At 42.5% G+C, this 18,899-nt stretch overlaps 1 protein-coding gene across 1 annotated transcript in view; it reads right to left on the reverse strand.

The window, feature by feature from the left end:
* Positions 1 to 4,229: 4,229 nt before the first annotated feature.
* Positions 4,230 to 18,899, reverse strand: part of LOC122565181 (procathepsin L-like) — a 35,993-nt gene continuing 21,323 nt past the window's right edge. Inside the window, exons 6-8 of the mRNA XM_043720889.2 lie at positions 14,904 to 15,069; positions 6,997 to 7,102; positions 4,230 to 6,094 (exon numbers count right to left, since the gene is read on the reverse strand). Of these exons, the coding sequence (XP_043576824.2) occupies positions 5,995 to 6,094; positions 6,997 to 7,102; positions 14,904 to 15,069 (372 nt within the window). The 3' untranslated portion in view covers positions 4,230 to 5,994. The remainder of the gene's footprint in view (positions 6,095 to 6,996; positions 7,103 to 14,903; positions 15,070 to 18,899) is intronic.

An 18,899-nucleotide genomic window follows, 5' to 3' on the forward strand; every position in this document is an offset into this window, starting at 1 on the left:
AGTAACTGAGTATGTAGATAAAAGTTTTTTTATGAATAAAGTATAATTTTGAAATTAAAAAATTCCATGACCTGGGTATACCCAACATCGCCCTTATTTTGATAACTACCTTTGTGTGTGGCTGCAACAAGCTGTGCACTGATCCTCAATACCCAAACACCAGGTGTCACTGAGGTTCTACCTGTTCCCGGTTTTGGGAAGGATGGGCCTGGCCTCGCTGCCGCAGAACGCTCCAAGTAGGTGGACCATTGCATATCCCAGCTGGCCTTTGTAGAGACATTTACAAAGAGCAACACCTTCGACCACCAGTCCATCAGGAAGTGGTCAGCATGTAGTGTCAGCAAGACCATCAGGAAAAGGAGAGTGTTGATGAACAGGTCAGATTGGCCCCTGTGCAGACTGTCAAAGTTATTTGGCAGAATACCTCATCAGAACCTTCCAACAAGCAGCAAGACATCACTCAGCTGGTGGTGAGGAGGGCACTGCCTATCATATCTTTTATGGATATGCGGACTCTATGTGTCAACACATGCTGCCCCTGAAATATTGTGGGGAGGTAGAGACTGTCACACATCTCCTGATGGAATGTGCCTTTGCAAAGGAAGTCTGGAGAGAGATGCAGTGGTTTTTGTCGGGACTCGTCCTGAGCAGCTCCCTGATGCAGGACTCTGTGCTCTACGATCTGTTCCCTGGGACGCACACCAAGACAAACATTGACTGCGCCTGGAGGACCATCAACTCGGTGAAAGACACTCTTTGTTCTATCCGAAACTTCTTGGTCTTCCAGAGCAAGCTGTTGGTTTCGACCGAATGTTGTAGCCTGGCACATTCCAAGGTACAGGACTACATGCTGGGGGATGCACTGAAGCTTGGGCAGCTGCCATCAAGGCACAGTGGGGAAAGACCACTGACTAAGTTCTTTCAATCAAAATATAATCGGGATCAGACCTTCCTGCTGCCCCAATGTATGGAGATAGTGTCCTGCATGAGTAGGAAATGCTTTTGGTTTCTGCAACTGCAGGGAAAGTTAGATTCCAATGTTGTTTTTCTTGATACACAAAGACTGTACAGAACTACTTTACATAGAACGTAGAGCAGTACAGCACAGTACAGACCTTCGGCCCTCAATGTTGTGCCGACCTTTTATCCTAGTCTAAGATCAAATGAACCTATATACCCTTCATTTTACTATCATCCGTGTGTCTATCCAAGAGTCATTTAAGTGTCCCTAATGTATCTGACTCTACTTCTATCGTTGGCAGTGCATTCCACACATCCACTACTCTCTGTGTAAGGAACCTACCTCTGACATCTCCCCTAAACCTTCCTCCAATCACCTGAAAATTATGCATCCTCGTGATAGCCATTTCCGCCCTGGGGAAAATGTCTCTGGTTATCCACTCTGTCTATACCTCTCATCATATTGTACATCTCTATCAAGTCACCTCTCATCTTGTGGACGGCACGGTGGTTAGCACTGCTGCCTCACAGCGCTAGAGACCCGGGTTCAATTCCCGCCTCAGGCGACTGACTGTGTGGAGTTTGCACGTTCTCCCCGTGTCTGCGTGGGTTTCCTCCGGGTGCTCCGGTTTCCTCCCACAGTTCAAAGATGTGCAGGTCAGGTGAATTGGCCATGCTAAATTGTCCATAGTGTTAGGTAAGTGTTAAATGTAGGGGTATGCGTGGTTTGCGCTTCGGCGGTCGGTGTGGACTTGTTGGGCCAAAGGGCCTGTTTCCACACTGTAAAGTAATCTAATCTAATCTTTCTTCACTCAAATGAGAAAAGCCCTAGCTCCCTCAACCTTCCTTCATAAGACATGCCCTTCAGTCCAGGCAGCATCCTGGTAAATCTCCTCTACACCCTCTCTAAAGCTTCCAGATCCTACTTTAGTACCTATGAATGTACTAGATAAAGATTTCTTATCAATAAAGTATATTTTTGCAAAGTAAAAAATTCAGAAGTCAGAAGTCACACAACACCAGGTTATAGTCCAACAGATTTAGTTGAAATCACAAGCTTTCATAGCATTGCCCTATCATCAGGTGAAGTGGAGGGAAGTGCACAGGCACAGAATATTATTTTAACACAACATCTTTACTTTACAATTCTCTCTCTCTGGAAGTAAAGCCTATTATCATAGAATCCCTACATTGGGGAAACAGGCCATTTGGCTCAACAAGCCCAGACTGACCCACCGAAGATTATCCCACCGAGACCCATTCCCCGTATTACTCTCCATTTCCGCTAACCAAAGCACCTAATCTACACATCCCTGAACACTATGGGCAATTTAGCAAAGTCAATTCACCTAACCTACACATCTTCAGATTGTGGGAGGAAACCAGAGCACCTGGAGAAAACCCACACAAACACGGGGAGAATGCGCAAACTCCACACAGACAGTCACCTGAATCTGGAATTGAACCCGGGTTCCTTGCGCTGTGGGGCAGCAGTGCTAACCACTGAGCCATTGCCTCTTTGATTTGCATTTCCTTTTTCACCTGTGCAACTTAGTATGGTCAATTGAGGCCATTCAGCCCCTTACACTTGATAGGCCATTCAATAAGATTGTGGCTGATCTGATTGACATCTCCGTGGAGAGAAGGTGGCTGACAGGGGATTTGGTAGAGCTTTTCAAAATCATGAGCAGACTGGATAGAGTAGGTAGGGAGCAGCCATTCTGCTTGTAACATTAAAAATAAGATTGTTCCAGAGATGGCCAAGAAAGGGATTCTAGCTCTCTCGAACACTGACAGAGAGACCTGGAGGTCCTGATAGACAGAAGGTGAAGAGTGTTCATCAGAGGAGAACACGAAACCAGATCCTGACAACCTGGTCAGAAGTTGCCACTCGGCACAGTGCGGTGTTGGTAGTCTGGAGAGAAGGACAGCACTGCCACAAGAAGATGATTGAAACCAATATCTCCTCCTCCACCTCTGACAAAGCAGCCACAGAGCAGAATATCCAATCTTTACACAATCCACTCCTGTGGTGGGTTTACAGACAATCTAGTCTACCTAGTTAGCACCCAGGCAATGGAGATGAAAACTTATGCTCTAATGTTTCATTCCTCCTTTGATATGCATTGGATACTTGAAGAAACGTAAGTCTGGTTTGTAAAGCACTAAGATCGGTTAGCTAAAGAAGAATCCTGTATCACACACAGATGAGCCTGAACTACATGAAGCTAAAGTGCTCTTGTTGACCAAGTTCCAGTTAAGGCAACCTTATTTTAAAAATCCTTCATGTTTCTAAAATATTCCAATATTCCAACTGCAAGTTTGTGTGGAAGAGAACATCAAGAAGCTGATGGTGATGTGTGTGACAAGAGTTAACCCTATGGTAAGATCTTTGACCTGTGTTCAATCAGCCTCAATGAGCCAATTCTTGGGTCAGTGCCATGGAGCTGCTGTGGGTCTGAGAGTGAAAATCAACCAAGCTCTGAATTTCTGACCCACTGTCCAGTGGCACCTTTCAGGAACACCAGGGTGTAGAACAAGAACAGAATGAAGAGCTTGATACAATCCACTGTCACAAGCCAAAATAATGTGTTATGGACCAGACCAAACCCACTTCAAATATGTCAAAGATATAGCCAAGGCCCTATCATTTTCTTATTTAAAGATAAGTGTAAGGTGTGGTGTTCCAGATATAATTAGAATGTTATACTACCAGACTTTAAGCTAAATGCACTTTATTCTTACACTATCGTTAAAACACAAAGGAAAGGAGAATTAGAATAACTTAACTCTATTGGAAAACTTAATGGCATGATAGATTATTTAACTACTGAACAACGATTCTTCCAATATAGTAACATGCCACAAACACACTCTTGGCAAAGGCAAATTCAGTGAAACAGATTGTCTCACACACAACAGAGGGAACTCCAGCTTTTAGCTGTAATAGAAAGAGGAATAAGAGCTTCCAAATCCAGGTTCAAAATCCCAGCAACTACTGAAAGCGAAACTGTAAACTGTTTCTGCAGGAGCCTGACTCCACCCATTCAGGCTGCTTCTATTGTTCCAAATTTTTTTAAAAACCCAAGGCCTCGCAAGCTGTTTATCTTACTGGCTTGGAGTAGACCAATTGCTACCTCTGTCTTGATGTCGCTTCATTAAAAAAATGGACAAAATACACCTCTTAAAGCCAGAGGATTGTCACAGAAGAGGCACCAGAAAGCTTTCAGTGCACAATGAACCAGCAAAATTCACATCACATTCAGGAGAGGAGTGGAGAAATGTGTTTTTTTTAATCAAATCACCTTGATTAAAGACACTTTAAACATTTACACTGAGAACAACTAGTTTTTTTTGAAGGTCTTTATTTTACAAAACATGGATCAGAGAACACTCGTAAGAAACGGTACCATTTCCATATAAAATGACATAAGACGAGTAAAATATCAATCTAGATCATGTTGACTTGAAACTGCTTTGCGAAGACAAGAAAGCGACTGGCTGTTTAGGGAGCTCAGTATTACTTCTAAACCATTCTAATTCTTTTCTTTCTTTTCCCCAGATACTGTGAATTTCATCTTGTTATTTCACAATGGTGGTTATTAGAAATGTACAATCATTTTTTAAATCGTGGGGGAAATGGAAAACAGGCACAGAGATCATGATGCATAATTAAACCCCCATAACAATTGCTACTGCTACAGGCTGCACATCAATTTCATTTTGCTTGATCAGTTCGATGATTAACCCTTTCTTGTAAAAATGTAGAAATGAGTAGACAGCATTCAATTTGCTTTCTATCGCTTTCACTTGATCTTGTAGGCAGTCTGAATCTCCCTCCTACATCATACTAATGTCCTCCTATGACTTGCTGACTAAGATATCATTAGTTTGAAAAGCCCACTGGTGGGTCCATGGCACACGCAAGTGAGACGTGCTTTGCCTCAAAAACCAAGATCAAGCAAGTTCTGCATGAAAATTAACCGAGAGGTTAGTTACTGCTGAACTCCCAACTCACAGTCTGACCCCCGAGGCTCCTTCCAATGTCTCACCCAAGAGGCTACTCTTCGAATATATGCTCAAGTGGTGAGTGGGGCCAATGCCAGTGAAAACAACAAATGCTGTCCCAACTGATTTTAAAACTTTGGTACATTTCCGGAGAATCTATAGAAAGCTCAGGAGCATGAGTCATCACTGAATAACTGCTTCCTGGTCAGGAAATGCTCAGAACAATGGAAATTCCTTGTCACTGCCCTCAACCAATATAATTAACCCAACCAGGAGTCAACTGTGACACTTATGTGTATGTTTCAGTGCCACACAAGATTATCCAACGACAGGAGAGTTCATTTTTAAACATTCATTTTGGGGGGAGAGTTCTGCTAAGTTACTGCCAGTCGCCTCAAATATTTTCCATTGAACAGGGTGGAGTCTGTTTAGAAAAAAGTTACATTAGTCAGGGATTTCAGGGAATCCCACATATGCTGTTTATTATCAAATTAAATGCAGTAGCTCACACACCCAGCCAAGCTCTTAATGTAGAATGCATTTGACAAAGGGTAATTTGGTTCTTTTTATTTATATACAGATCCCCAATTCATTATCAAAGTCATTGTGGGGGACTCTAGATTCCAGTATGGAATGACTTCACAAAATTGAAAGGAAAGATTAATGGTCAGGAATACTGAAAATAGTGGCTTGGCGTTTCCACTGCTTAAATTTAATGTGGTCTATTCACTGCAGCCTTCTTCAAAGAAATGTACATTTAATGGTAACTTCACTCCTTGGAGGGGGCTTATTTCATATCAAATTTAACGACAGGTTCATTCTGAGTGAGTCCACAATTGAAATCATTAACTTTGTCAGAATAATATCACATAAACTGGAGAGATCTTTTCAGGGAAGAAGCCAGAATTTCCTCATAATCCAGGGCCTGTAATAAGTGAATAACCATACTGTAGCGAGTAAAAATGTTTAACATTGTAAAAAGTGCAGGAAGTTTTGTTTTATAGAGAAATTACTCTCTTCGGCTTTCTAAACAAGAGGGTACACTGCGTAGTTAGCAATTCCACAGTTGTTGCCTCTGTCCTTGGACATCTTGATGTAGCCTTTGTCACCCCACCATAGTCCAAAACTGTGGGCAGAAACATTAAAGATGAATTAAAATTCAAGCCAATTACATTGGTTTGTCACAAATATGCTGAACTGGATTGTAATTTGTGGAGATGAAGCTGAGCAGGTGAGTGTGGATCAATTCCTGGCCAGTCTGAGAGGTTAGCCTTCACTACAATCACATCCTGCCCTTCCCCATAATGTTATCACAGGCTAATTGACTAACAGAGGAGTGAAAAACGCTTAGAACAACTGAGACTCTACAAGGCTGCTGGGCTGTGTGTGTTTTGGCTAATCACAGCCTCACAGACTTCATCTCTGCTTTATGTTGCAGAGCTCCAACATGTTGCACTTTAGATTGGACATTATGCCTCCTAATCCCAGTTGGCTATGAGACAAGAGGAAAGTATTCATATTGAAGAACAAAGGATGTAGAATTAGGCAATGCCCATATGGGAGGGTGATCACAGCAATTGGTTAATAGAGCAGTTTTAGCAGGAGCCTCACTGCAGGTCACCTAGAATGAGTGCAGTACGAAACAGAAAGTATACAAAGGGGTCTTTCCAATGACAGCAGGGATGGAATGACGATAGTAGAGAATCAGTCTGTTATAAACTTGCATCAAAACAATGAAAGTCAGCCTGAAAGTAGAATAAGCATTCAATACTGCCTGTATTCCAACAACTAATGCAGGAAATTACCCCCATCATTTTCTAAAAAGGCCTTAATTTTATCCCAATAACAATTTGACTTTGTACTTTTATGCGTTAGGTAGAAATCTTACCTATTAAAACATTCTTACTAGCATAGAATATTAACATAGAAGTAGAAATCTCATGTGTTCATTTCTATCTATTGTTGCATAAGTGCCTACATCTGGTTGATTGTGTGGATAGGTATCTTAGATGCTAGATTCAGCTGTACCTGTTTTTAACGATCCAGTAGTTATGACCATTTTCAGTTCCATATCCCACTACCAGCACTCCATGATTGATATCAATGTTTTTGCAGTTTGGTTCGTAGTAAACACCTATAATGATAAACATTTATATCACAACGTAAGCATTAGCGACTATAACTTCAGCAAATACTTATACACACAGTTCTCAATTTATATCGAGTTGTAAGATAATACATGGATCAAATTAATCTGTTTAAGGAACCAAATGCCCCTATAACAGTACTAGGCCATTCTTTAAAAAAAATTCTTAAGTTCAACAATTTTGTTTAGAATCTCTCTTCGATCATTCTCATATATCCCACGTAGGATTAAACAGCACAAAAGATCAATCATCCCATTATGCTTGGACCAACTTTTTGAAAGAATGCCCGGGGGCAGTTAGCTCAGCTGAAGAAGTGTGATGCTGTCAATAGCACACACAATCCTGACTCAGAATTATCTTGGTCATTCTCTTCAGTCCTGTGACTCCTTCCCTAACAGAAATGTGAGGCTACCTTCACCCAAGGGCTGCAACAGGCAGCTCACCACTACCTTCTCCAGGGCAACTAGACATGGGTACAGCACGGACAGGAATAGTTGTTGCAGGTTCCGGGATTTAGACGTTTCAGTAAGAACAGAGAAGATGGTAAAAGAGGGGGAGGTGTGGCATTGTTGGTCAAGGACAGTAATACGGTGGCAGAAAGGATGCTTGAGGACCCATCTACTGAGGTAGTATGGGCTGAGGTTAGAAACAGGAAAGGAGAGGTCACCCTGTTGGAGTTTTCTGTAGGCCTCCGAATAGTTCCGAATAGAGGAAAGGATAGCAAAGATAGGAGTGAGAGTAATAGGGTAGTTGTTATGGGGGACTTTAACTTTCCAAATTTTGACTGGAAATATTATAATTCGAGTACTTTAGATGGGTCAGGTTTTGTCCAATGTGTGCAGGATGGTTTATGTAGACAAGCCAACAAGGGGCGAGGCCACATTTGATTTGGTACTGGGTAGTGAACCTGGCCAGGTGTTAGATTTGGAAGGAGATGGGCACTTTGGTGATAGTGACCACAATTTAGTTATGTTTACTTTAGTAATGGAAAGGCATAGGTATATAATACAGGGCAAGAGTTATTGCTGGAGAAAAGGCAATTATGATGCAATTAGGCAAGATTTCGGATGCATAGGATGCGGAAGAAAACTGCAGGGGATTGGCACAATTGAAATGTGGAGCTTATTCAAGGAACAGCTACTGCGTGTCCTAGATAACTATGTACCTGTCAGGCAGGGAGGAAGTGGTTGAGCAAGGGAGCTGTGTTTTACTAAAAAAGTTGACTCTTCTGTCAAGAGGAAAAAGAAGGCTCAGTTAGGGTGCTTGTGAGTTACAAGATGGCTAGGAAAGACTGAAAGAGAGAGCTAAGAATAGCCAGGTGGAGACATGAGAAGTCATTCGCAAGTAGAATCAAGGACAACCCTAAAGCGTAATATAGGTATATCAGGAATAAAAGAATGACTAGAGTAAGATTAGGGCCAACCAAGGGTAGTAGTGGGAAGTTGTGCGCAGAGTCTGAGGAGATAGAAGAAGTGCTAACTGAATTTTTTTTGTCGGTATTCACACTGGAAAAAGACAATGTTGTCGAAGAGAATACTGAGATACAGGCTACTAGACTAGATGAGATTGAGGTTGGCAAGGAGGAGGTGTTAGAAATTCTGGAAAGTGTGAAAATAGATAAGTCCCCTGGGCCAGATGGGATTTATCCTAGGATTCTCTGGAAAGCCAGCGAGGAGATTGCAGAGCCTTTGGCTTTGATATTTATGTTGTAATTGTCGACAGGAATAGTGCCAGAAGATTGGAGGATAGCAAATGTTGTCCCCTTGTTCTAGAAGGGGAGTAGAGACAACCCTGGTAATTATAGACCTGTGAGCCTTACGTCGGTTGTGGGTAAAGTGTTGGAATAGGTTATAACAGATAGGATTTATAATCATCTAGAGAGGAATAAGTTGGTTAGGGATAGTCAACATGGTTTTGTGAAGGGTAGGTCGTGCCTCACAAACTTTATTGAGTTCTTTGAGATGGTGACCAAACAGGTGGTTGAGGGTAAAGCAGTTGATGTGGTGTATATGGATTTCAGTAAGGTGTTTGATAAGGTGTTTCACAGTACGATCTTTACCTAGATGAGAGCATAGAGGGATGGTTAGTAAATTTGCCGATGACACTAAGGCCCATGGAATTGTGGATAGTGCTGAAAGATGTTGCAGGTTACAGAGGGCCACAGATTAGCTGCAGAGCTGGGCTAAGAGGTGGCAAATGGAGTTTAATGTGGAAAGGTGTGAGGTGATTCACTTTGGAAGGAACAACAGGAATACGGAGTATTGGGGTAACAGTAAGATTCTTGATAGTCTAGATGAGCAGAGAGATCTCGGTATTCATGTACATAGATCCCTGAAAGTTGCCGTCCAGGTTGATAGGGCTGTTAAGAAGGCATATAGTATGTTAACTTTTATTGGTAGAGGAATTGAGTTTCAGAGCCACGAAGTCATGCTGTAGCTGTACAAAGCTCTGGTGTAGCCACATTTGGAGTATTGCATACAGTTGTGGTCACCGCATTAAAGGAAGGATGTGGAAGCTTTGGAAAGGGTTTACTAGGATGTTGCCTGGTATGGAGAGAAGGTCTTATGTGGCAAGGCTGAGGGACTTGAGGCTGATTTCGTTGAAAAGAAGAAGGTTGAGAGGTGACTTAATTGAGACATATAAGATAATCAGAGGGTTGGATAGGGTGGACAGTGAGACTTTTTTTTCTTGGATGGTGATGGTTAGCATGAGGGAACATAGCTTTAAATTGAGGTGATAGATATAGGACAGATGTCAGAGGTAGTTTATTTCCTCAGAGATAAGTAAGGGCATGGAATGCACTGTCTGCAACAGTGGTATACTCGCCAACTTTAAGGGCATTTAAATGGTCAATGGATAGACATATGGATGAAAATGGAATAGTGTAGGATCAATGGGCTTCAGATTGGTTCCACAGGTTGGCGCAACATCAAGGGCCAAAGGGCCTGTACTGCGCTGTAATGTTCTATGTACTAATTAAGAACAGACAATAAATGCTGGCTTGGCCAGTGATGCCCATATCCCAAGAGCAAAGAAACAAAATCCCATCTTGGCTGAGGTAGCTCTGGGGGATTACCTCCTCATCTTGCCCTGAAACCATGGTAAATGACCTCTGTTGGTGTGAGCAGCAAAGGGCAAAAGCAGAGCACATCATGTCCTGGCCATTCATTCCAGCTGCCAGATTTCCCAATGGATCCTCATTGTCTCTGGGATCACATAAACGTAGCCAAGAGTGTGAGGGTAGTCATACACATGCTTTCATCATTCCCATGACATTCCTTAGTGTAGGTTTAATAAGTGTGACCTTTGAAGTTACTTATGGCTTGGAAATACTCAGGTAACAAGGTACCCCACAATTAGTCCCAGTATCCTTTCCTTCCTCATAAGCCAATCAATTTTCGCACTTCAGGTGATATATCTCATTTCAAATGCAGTCAATCTGTTCCCATCATCCTCTCAGGGCAGTGCATTCCAACATGAATAATTGGATAAGGAATATTTTTCCCTGTTTTTTTTGACAATCAATTTAAATATTGGGAATTGTTTCACCTTCTGTATATGATCAAAACATTCATGATTAATTCACGTTTCTGTTAAAACTATACTTAGTCTTCTAGATTCCAAAGAAGAACATCAGCTTCTTTCATCTTTGTATGTAACTTTAAGTCTTCCGTCCTCATCACATCCTTCCAAATTCCCTCTACCTCCTTTCTAAAGATGTGACATCTTCCTTAAATGTCAGCCCAGAACCAGGCATCATACACCAGTCGGAGCCGAACAAATTTGGGTGGAATATAACACCAAGTGTGTGTCTTGTTCTCCCCTTATCCTGCCGCCTTCAGACGTCTATACATACATTCCCAGTTCTCTCTGTTCCTTTAAAATTGTGCCATTTAGTTTATATTGTTTATCCTCTTCCGGTCAAAATGAATAATTTTGCATTTCTCTGCGTTAAATTTAATCTGCCACGAGTCTTTCCAGTTCACCAAACTATCTAGGTCCTCTTGAAGTCTACAACTAATCTCCACACTGTTCACTACATTTCTGAGTTTATACTTTAGCTGAGAACATCAAAATTATATTCTGTATAGCTATGTCTATGCCATTAGTATATATCAAAAAGGGCAGAACCTGCAAAATCACAGTGGGGACCCTACTGTACACACCCCTCCAGACTGGGAATCAACAGCTCTCTCCTCCTCTTGTGTACAAGCAACACTTTGAATCTAATAGCTTCAATTTTGCTAACTTGGAACTTGTACAGGATATGAAGTCAGGCCCTCTCAGACTAAAAATCAGTGAGACCCCTCCGCAAGCAAGAATCATGCCCCCATACAAACTGGAGCATTGCTGATGGCTTTGATTAGACCCCTGCCACAGAGTAGATATTTGAACGAAAGATATAAAAGAACGGGCCAGAAAAATTGGGACGAGAATAAGCACAGAAAGAAACAAAAGACCAACATGCTTATTTGGTTGTTAACTGTGGCACAACTGGTGGCATTCAGACCTCTATGAGGTAGGCATCTGGGCTCAAGCACAAAATCCAAGCTCATAATGCATTATTGAGGGAGTCCAGCACTGTCAGAGATGCTGCTTTCGATAAGGTGCTAAACCAAGACCACATCTGCCTTTCAAGTGAGCGTAAAACGTCCCTGAGCTCTATTTCAAAGGATAGCAGGACAGTTATCCCTGGTGGCCTGTCTAACATTTGTCCCTCAATCCACATCGCAAAAACATACTTGCGTTTACTGCATGCAAATTGGCTGCAGTGTTTCCAGTATTACAACAAACAGTCCATTGCAAAAGTACATCATTGTAAAGTATTTTGAGACATTCAGCGGCCATAAAAAGTGCTATATAAGTGCAAGTTTTAGTCCATTAAGATATTGAGATGGAAAGCGCATATATCTTTACTGAAAGAATTTGAATGGAAGTGTATATGACAGTATAAAAAGGTTCTTTTCAATTGATTCCAGTAAGAAAAAGCATTTTCCTTACTATTTTTTTACTTATTCATTTTGTGAGATGTGGGCACCACAGGCTGGGCCAGCATTTATTGCCTGCCTCTAGTTGCCCTTGAGGAGGTGGCGTTGAGCTGCCTTCTTGAACTGCTGCAGTCCACCTGCTGTGGGTTGACCCACAATACCCTTAGGAAGGGAATTCCAGGATTTGACCCAGTGACAGCGAACGAACAGCGATATATTTCCAAGTGAGGATTGTGAGTGACTTTTGGAGGGGAACACGCAGGTGGTGGAGTTCCCATATATCTGCTACCCTTGTCCTAGATGGAAGTGGTCGTGGGTTTGGAAGGTGCTGTCTGAGGATCTTTGGTGAATTCCTAGAGTGCATCTTGTAGACAGTACACACTGCTGCTACTGAACATCAGCGGTGGAGGGAGTGAATGCTTGTGGATGTGGTGACAATCAAGCAGGAGCTGCTCTGTCCTGGATGGTGTCAAGCTTCTTGAGTGTTGTTCGGGCTGCCCCCATCCAGGGCAAATGGGGCGTATTCCATCACACTCCTGACTTGTGCCTTGTAGATGGTGGACAGGCTTTGGGGAGTCAGAAGGTAATTTCTCGTCACAGTAATCCTAGCCTCTGACCTACTCTTGGCGCCACTGCGTTTACATGGTTTATCACACCAGATAAAGTAATAAATTTGTTCCTGTGTACATTGAGTCTGAACCTCCTGCGGAAGTGATAGATGTGGGTATGATTACAACATTTAAAAGACATTTGGATAAGTTCATGAATAGAAACCGTTTGAAGGGATATGGACCAGGAGCAGGCAGGTGGGACTAGTTTTTGTTGAGGATTATGTTGGGTATGGACTGGTTGGACCGAAGGGTGCATTTCCGAGCTGTGACAATGACTCTATGACTCTATTAGCAGTAACCTTTAACCTCCAGTGACTGTCTATAAGTGATTTTATGGGTCAAAAAATATATAACATTTAAAAAATAATTAGCACTTTTGAAAATTTGCAGTGGGGGGTCACTGGACGTTGAGATATTATCTATGTGGGCTTTCAGGACACATTTGGTAAGGTTTCACTGAATCACAGAATTGATACAGTGAAAAAGGAGGCCACAGTGTCAACCTTCTAAATTAGAGCCACTCTCCAGCTTTCTCCTTGTAACCTTGCTCCTGTTTTTTTTGCATAACCATTAAATTCCCTTTCAGGCATCTCCATTGAACCCGGCTTCACCACACTCCCAGGGAGAGTATTCAAACCACTTGCTGTGTGAAAAAGCTTTCCCTCATATCTCTTTTGCTTCTTCCACTAACTACCTGAAATCATTCCACTCTCACTCTCCAGCCTTTCATACAAAGTGGGGAAAACTTCTCCCTCCTTACTCCTGTCCACAACTCTCATGATTTTGAATACTTCAAACAAGTTTTACCTCTCAGACTCCTCAATTTCTCCAATCTGTCGTTCTATCTAAAATTATTCATCATTGAAACCATTCTCACAAATGTTCCAAAATTTATAGCAAAAATGAAAAAAACATGGAATTAAAGGTGGAGTAGTGATATGGCTTATAATTGATTACAACACAGAAAATAGGGTTAAAAGGAATGAGCTTTGATTAATAGAAAAAGGGAATGGTGCTGCCCAGAGATCTGATCCAGGCCCTCATGTATTCACCCAAGGAGCAGGAGAATCGACATTTCGGGCATGAGCCCTTCTTCAAGAATGAGCCCTCCTGAAGAAGGGCTTATGCCCGAAACGTCGATTCTCCTGTTCCCTGGATGCTGCCTGACCTGCTGCGCTTTTCCAGCAACACATCTCCGGCTCTAATTCACCTAACATTAAGGGCAATTTAGCATGGCCAATCCACCTGACCTGCACATCTTTGGATTCTGGGAGGAAACCAGAGCACCCGGAGGAAACCCTAGCAGACACGGGGAGAATGTGCAAACTCCACACAGTTACCCGAGGCAGGAATTGAACCCGGGTCCCTGGCACTGTGAGGCAGCAGGGCTAATCACTGAGCCACTGTGCTACCCATTTTTAAACATTTTATAACATTGTCATAGAATCATATGAAAGAACTCCTACAGTGAAGAAGCAAGCCATTCGGCCCATCGAGTCCACGCCAACCCTCTGAAGAGCATCCCATCCTATCCCTGTAACCCTGCATTTCTGAGAGCCAATTCACCTACCTGCCTATCTTTGGACAGTGGGAGGAAGCTGGAGCACCCGGAGGAAACCCATGCAGACACGGGGTGAAGGTGCAAACTCCACACAGACAGTTGCCCGAGACAGGAATCAAACCCAGGTCCCTGGTGTTGTGAGGCGGCAGTGCTAACCACTGAGCCACCATTCCACCATTTAGGAGTAAAATCAGCAGGAAACTTCAAAGGGCTGTGAAAATCTGATATTTTCTACAAAACTTGACTGTGAATGCTGGCTCAGTAGAAATTTTCAAGTTTGAGATTGCTAGTTTTGTTCAGTGTGGATATCAAGGGACATATTATAATGGTAGGTAAATTGAGTCCAGGTATAGATCAGCCACTATCTAATACAATGACAGAGGCAAGACTGAATGACCTATTACTCTTCCTATTAAATGAGTAAAACTCTTCATGCATTAGAGGTGAGTGCGATTTCTTGATAATCTAACAGACCAGAGTTTACATGACTATTAGAAATCACTCAAGCTTCAGGATGTGGCCTAGATTTTTGAACTAAGCAGCCTGTATGTTGCCAGGCACCTACCCATTGTCATGATGTATGAACTAGACAAACATGAAGTATCAAAGACCAAGTTACATTTTTTACCTGATCTGTAAAATTGAAATGATGGTTGTTTTGCATCAATAGCGACTGATATTGGTCCAACAGTGGCCACTGCTTCAGCTAGCGCAGTTTCATTACTTCTGGCTACAAACCTGTAGCCATGGCAAGTGGTTGGACTGTAATTGGGATTATATTTACAGGTGCCTTCCTGTAGCAGAAAAAAAATGATAGGAACAACATTTAACCATATACAAAAGCCAAATCCTCATTGTAAACCTAATCCCAAACTATCAGTCATGATTCTAACATGCCTGCTTCCACCATCTCCACAGGCAGCCACCACCCTCTGGGTGAAAAGTTTTCCCTGCACTTCTCCCCCATACTCCACCCCCACCTGTTTTAAAAAATTCTCAAGGTCAGGTTCGTAGGAGAGTAGTCTGACACAGAACAAACGACCAAGAGGCGAGTCTGCTAGAATATGAGCATTTTATTCCCCGCAGCGTCGCCACAACCAACGGGTCTGGCTTATACTCACTCTACATGTTACCGGAACTGGGAGCCGTCAGTTCTCGTAGAGCGGTTGCCAACAACCCACGCTCGGCGGTTAAACGTAACCCCGGAGCAGACTCACCGAACTGGAGACTTTTCCAGCTGATATACTCTTTTCCAGATATAAACATTCATGTGAACAGCAGAGCAAGGCTAAAAAACACATTCCATTCTGGTTACATACAGATAAGAAGATTCACACGGGGAGGTGTGTAATAAGATTCACACGGGACTAAGCAACACCTCCATTCCGGTTAGATTCACACATGTATTGGGACATAATTTTAACCCTTTCACCACATTCCACTGCTTGGCCCAATACATGTGTTACATTATGATTCACACATGTGTTGGGACATAATTTTACACCACATTCCACTGCTTGGCCCAATACATGTGTTACATTATGCTTAATTCAGTTCAATTCGTTTCAGTTAATTTCAGTTCAGTCAATTCAGTGTAGTTCAATTCAGCTCAGTTCAGGTCTGTTCAGTTCAATTCAATTGTGTTCAATTCAGTTCCGTCCATTTCAATTCAATTTAGCTCAGTTCCATTTTGTTCCGTTCAATTTGATTCACTTCAGTTCAATTCAGTTCAGTTCCACTCAGTTCAGTTCAGTTCAATCCCATTCAATTCTGTTAACTCCGCTTCAGCTTTTTGGACATGCCCACATCCTCCGCTGTACCCCAGGCAAGGGGTTCTTCGGCAGGACTGGGATCCTCTCAAGGGTGGACAGCAGCGACCCTGGGGTTCCTCCGGTCGCCCCCCACCATTTCTTAAACAAACTGCCACGTACATGCCCACATCCATGCCATCCCGGGACGGTCGGGACCTCCACAGTTTGTTCTTCTGGTTTCTTAGTCTTTTTCCAAAACATTGTTCTGTATCAAAATCTCTCCTCAATTGCGATTGACCCTGCTCGCAGCGCCAAATGTTTTAAAAAAATTCTCAAGGTCAGGTTCGTAGGAGAGTAGTCTGACACAGAACAAACGACCAAGAGGCGAGTCTGCTAGAATATGAGCATTTTATTCCCCGCAGCGTCGCCACAACCAACGGGTCTGGCTTATACTCACTCTACATGTTACCGGAACTGGGAGCCGTCAGTTCTCGTAGAGCGGTTGCCAACAACCCACGCTCGGCGGTTAAACGTAACCCCGGAGCAGACTCACCGAACTGGAGACTTTTCCAGCTGATATACTCTTTTCCAGATATAAACATTCATGTGAACAGCAGAGCAAGGCTAAAAAACACATTCCATTCTGGTTACATACAGATAAGAAGATTCACACGGGGAGGTGTGTAATAAGATTCACACGGGACTAAGCAACACCTCCATTCCGGTTAGATTCACACATGTATTGGGACATAATTTTAACCCTTTCACCACATTCCACTGCTTGGCCCAATACATGTGTTACATTATGATTCACACATGTGTTGGGACATAATTTTACACCACACCACCCCTGCACCTCACCTTGAGCATGTGCTCTCTTGTAGCTGACCTTTCCACTCTGGGAAAAAGCCTACTTTGATTAGATCACCTTCAACCTTCTACACCCAAAGGAATAAAAGCCATGCTTATGCAGCCAGTCCTTATGAATATAGCAATGGAAGACCTGTTACATTTCCATCACTCAGACTCAAAGCTAAAGTCCAGTCAAAATTTGAACTGGTAAAACTTCCACTTCAATTTAAAACAGGTGTAAAATTTATTATCTATAATTTAACTATTTTTCTTACAAAGGCTATAAATGAGAGATAGACACATTTTGTGTGGAATTCTAAACTTCAATCAGTTCCGATAGCATGAGGGGACTGGGGAGATGATGGTCTAGTGGTATTTTTAATGGATTGTTAATTCAGAGCCCCAGGTAGCGTTCTGGGGTGACTGGGTTCAAGTCCTGCTATGGCAGTTGGTGGAATTTGAATTCAATAAAAGCAATTTGGAATTATGCATCTAATGATGACCATGAAACTGTTGTCAATTGTTGGAAAAACCCATCTTGTGCATGAACGTCTTTTAGGGAAGGAAACTGCTTTGCCTGTGGTTGATTCTTAACTGCCCTCTGGCAATTAGAGATAGGCAATAAACACTGGCCTAGCCAGCGATGCCTTTCTGCTGTGAATGATTAACAAAAAGTGAACGTTTTTGAATTATTGAGCATGTTGAAAGTCCAAAAGTGAGACTGAAGTGCACTACTAATGAGCAAAAGAGATTGTGGATTGCATTTGAGTTCAGAAACTATCTGGGTGCAGCACACTGAACCATATAGATGGATATGACATTGTGGATATGTCCAATATTAATCTCAAGTAAATAAAAAGAGAGAAAGTGAGTGAGAAGGGGATTCTGTTATGCAGGGATCCTCCTCACTAGCCTTCAATGTGCAGTTGTGAAGAAAGCCTTTACTCCCAATGCAATAAGGAATATCAATGCTGATTAATTAGAAAATACCACAGATCATAGAAAAATTACATTTCAACAGGCCGAGGATACACGGAGGTGAAAAAATTGTGTTTAAAAATGTTTGAAAGTAAAGACAAAGACTTCAAAAAAAAACTTAACTTGTGAAGTGTGCTGGGAAATCCAGACATTCTGGAAAGTGTGTTATGGATGTCATTCTTAACCTCTTTCTTTATTATCGGTGCTTTAGCCTAATGCTATATTAGGTGTTGACTTCACTTCTGTGCTGTTTAAAAGAGCTTGCAGCCTGTTGCAGATGTGAAATCACCCTTACAGAAGAGTTGGTGGCTTGAGCCCATCATCAGTAAGTGTAATTAAGAAATCAGACTATTCAGAGTCATAGAGTCATCGAGATGTACAGCACAGAAACAGACTCTTCGGTCCAACTTGTCCATGCTAACCAGATATCCCAACCCAATCTAGTTCCACCTGACAGTACCTGGCCCATATCCCTCCAAACCCTTCCTATTCATATACCCATCCAGATGCCTTTTAAATGCTGGGATTGTACCAGCCTCCACCACTTCCTCTGGCAGCTCATTCCATACACACGCCACCCTCTGCATGAAACTGTTGCCCCTTAGGTCCCTTTTATATCTTTCCCCTCTCACCCTAAACCTATGCCCTCAAGTTTTGCACTCCCCCAACTCAGGGAAATTACTTTGTCTATTTACCCTATCCATGCTCCTCATGATTTTATAAATCTCTATAAGGTCACCCCTCAGCCTCCAATGCTCCAGGGAAAACAGACCCAGCCTGTTCAACCTCTCCCTGTAGCTCAAAACCTCCAACCCTGGCAACATCCTTGTAAATCGTTTCTGACCCCTTTCAACTTTCACAACATCCTTCAGGTAGGAAGGAGACCAGAATTACACGCAGATTCCAAACGTGGCCTAACCAAAGTCCTGTACGTCCCAACTCCTGTACTCAATACTCTGGCCAATAAAGGAAAGCATACCAAACACCTTCTTCACTAAACCATCTACCTGCGACTCTACTTTCAAGGAGCTATGAACCTGCAC

Source organism: Chiloscyllium plagiosum, unplaced genomic scaffold (genome assembly GCF_037043375.1).
Source record: "Chiloscyllium plagiosum isolate Xiang-an unplaced genomic scaffold, Cpla_swu_hap1 HiC_scaffold_28, whole genome shotgun sequence".
In the NCBI taxonomy this organism is placed as follows: Eukaryota; Metazoa; Chordata; class Chondrichthyes; order Orectolobiformes; family Hemiscylliidae; genus Chiloscyllium; species Chiloscyllium plagiosum.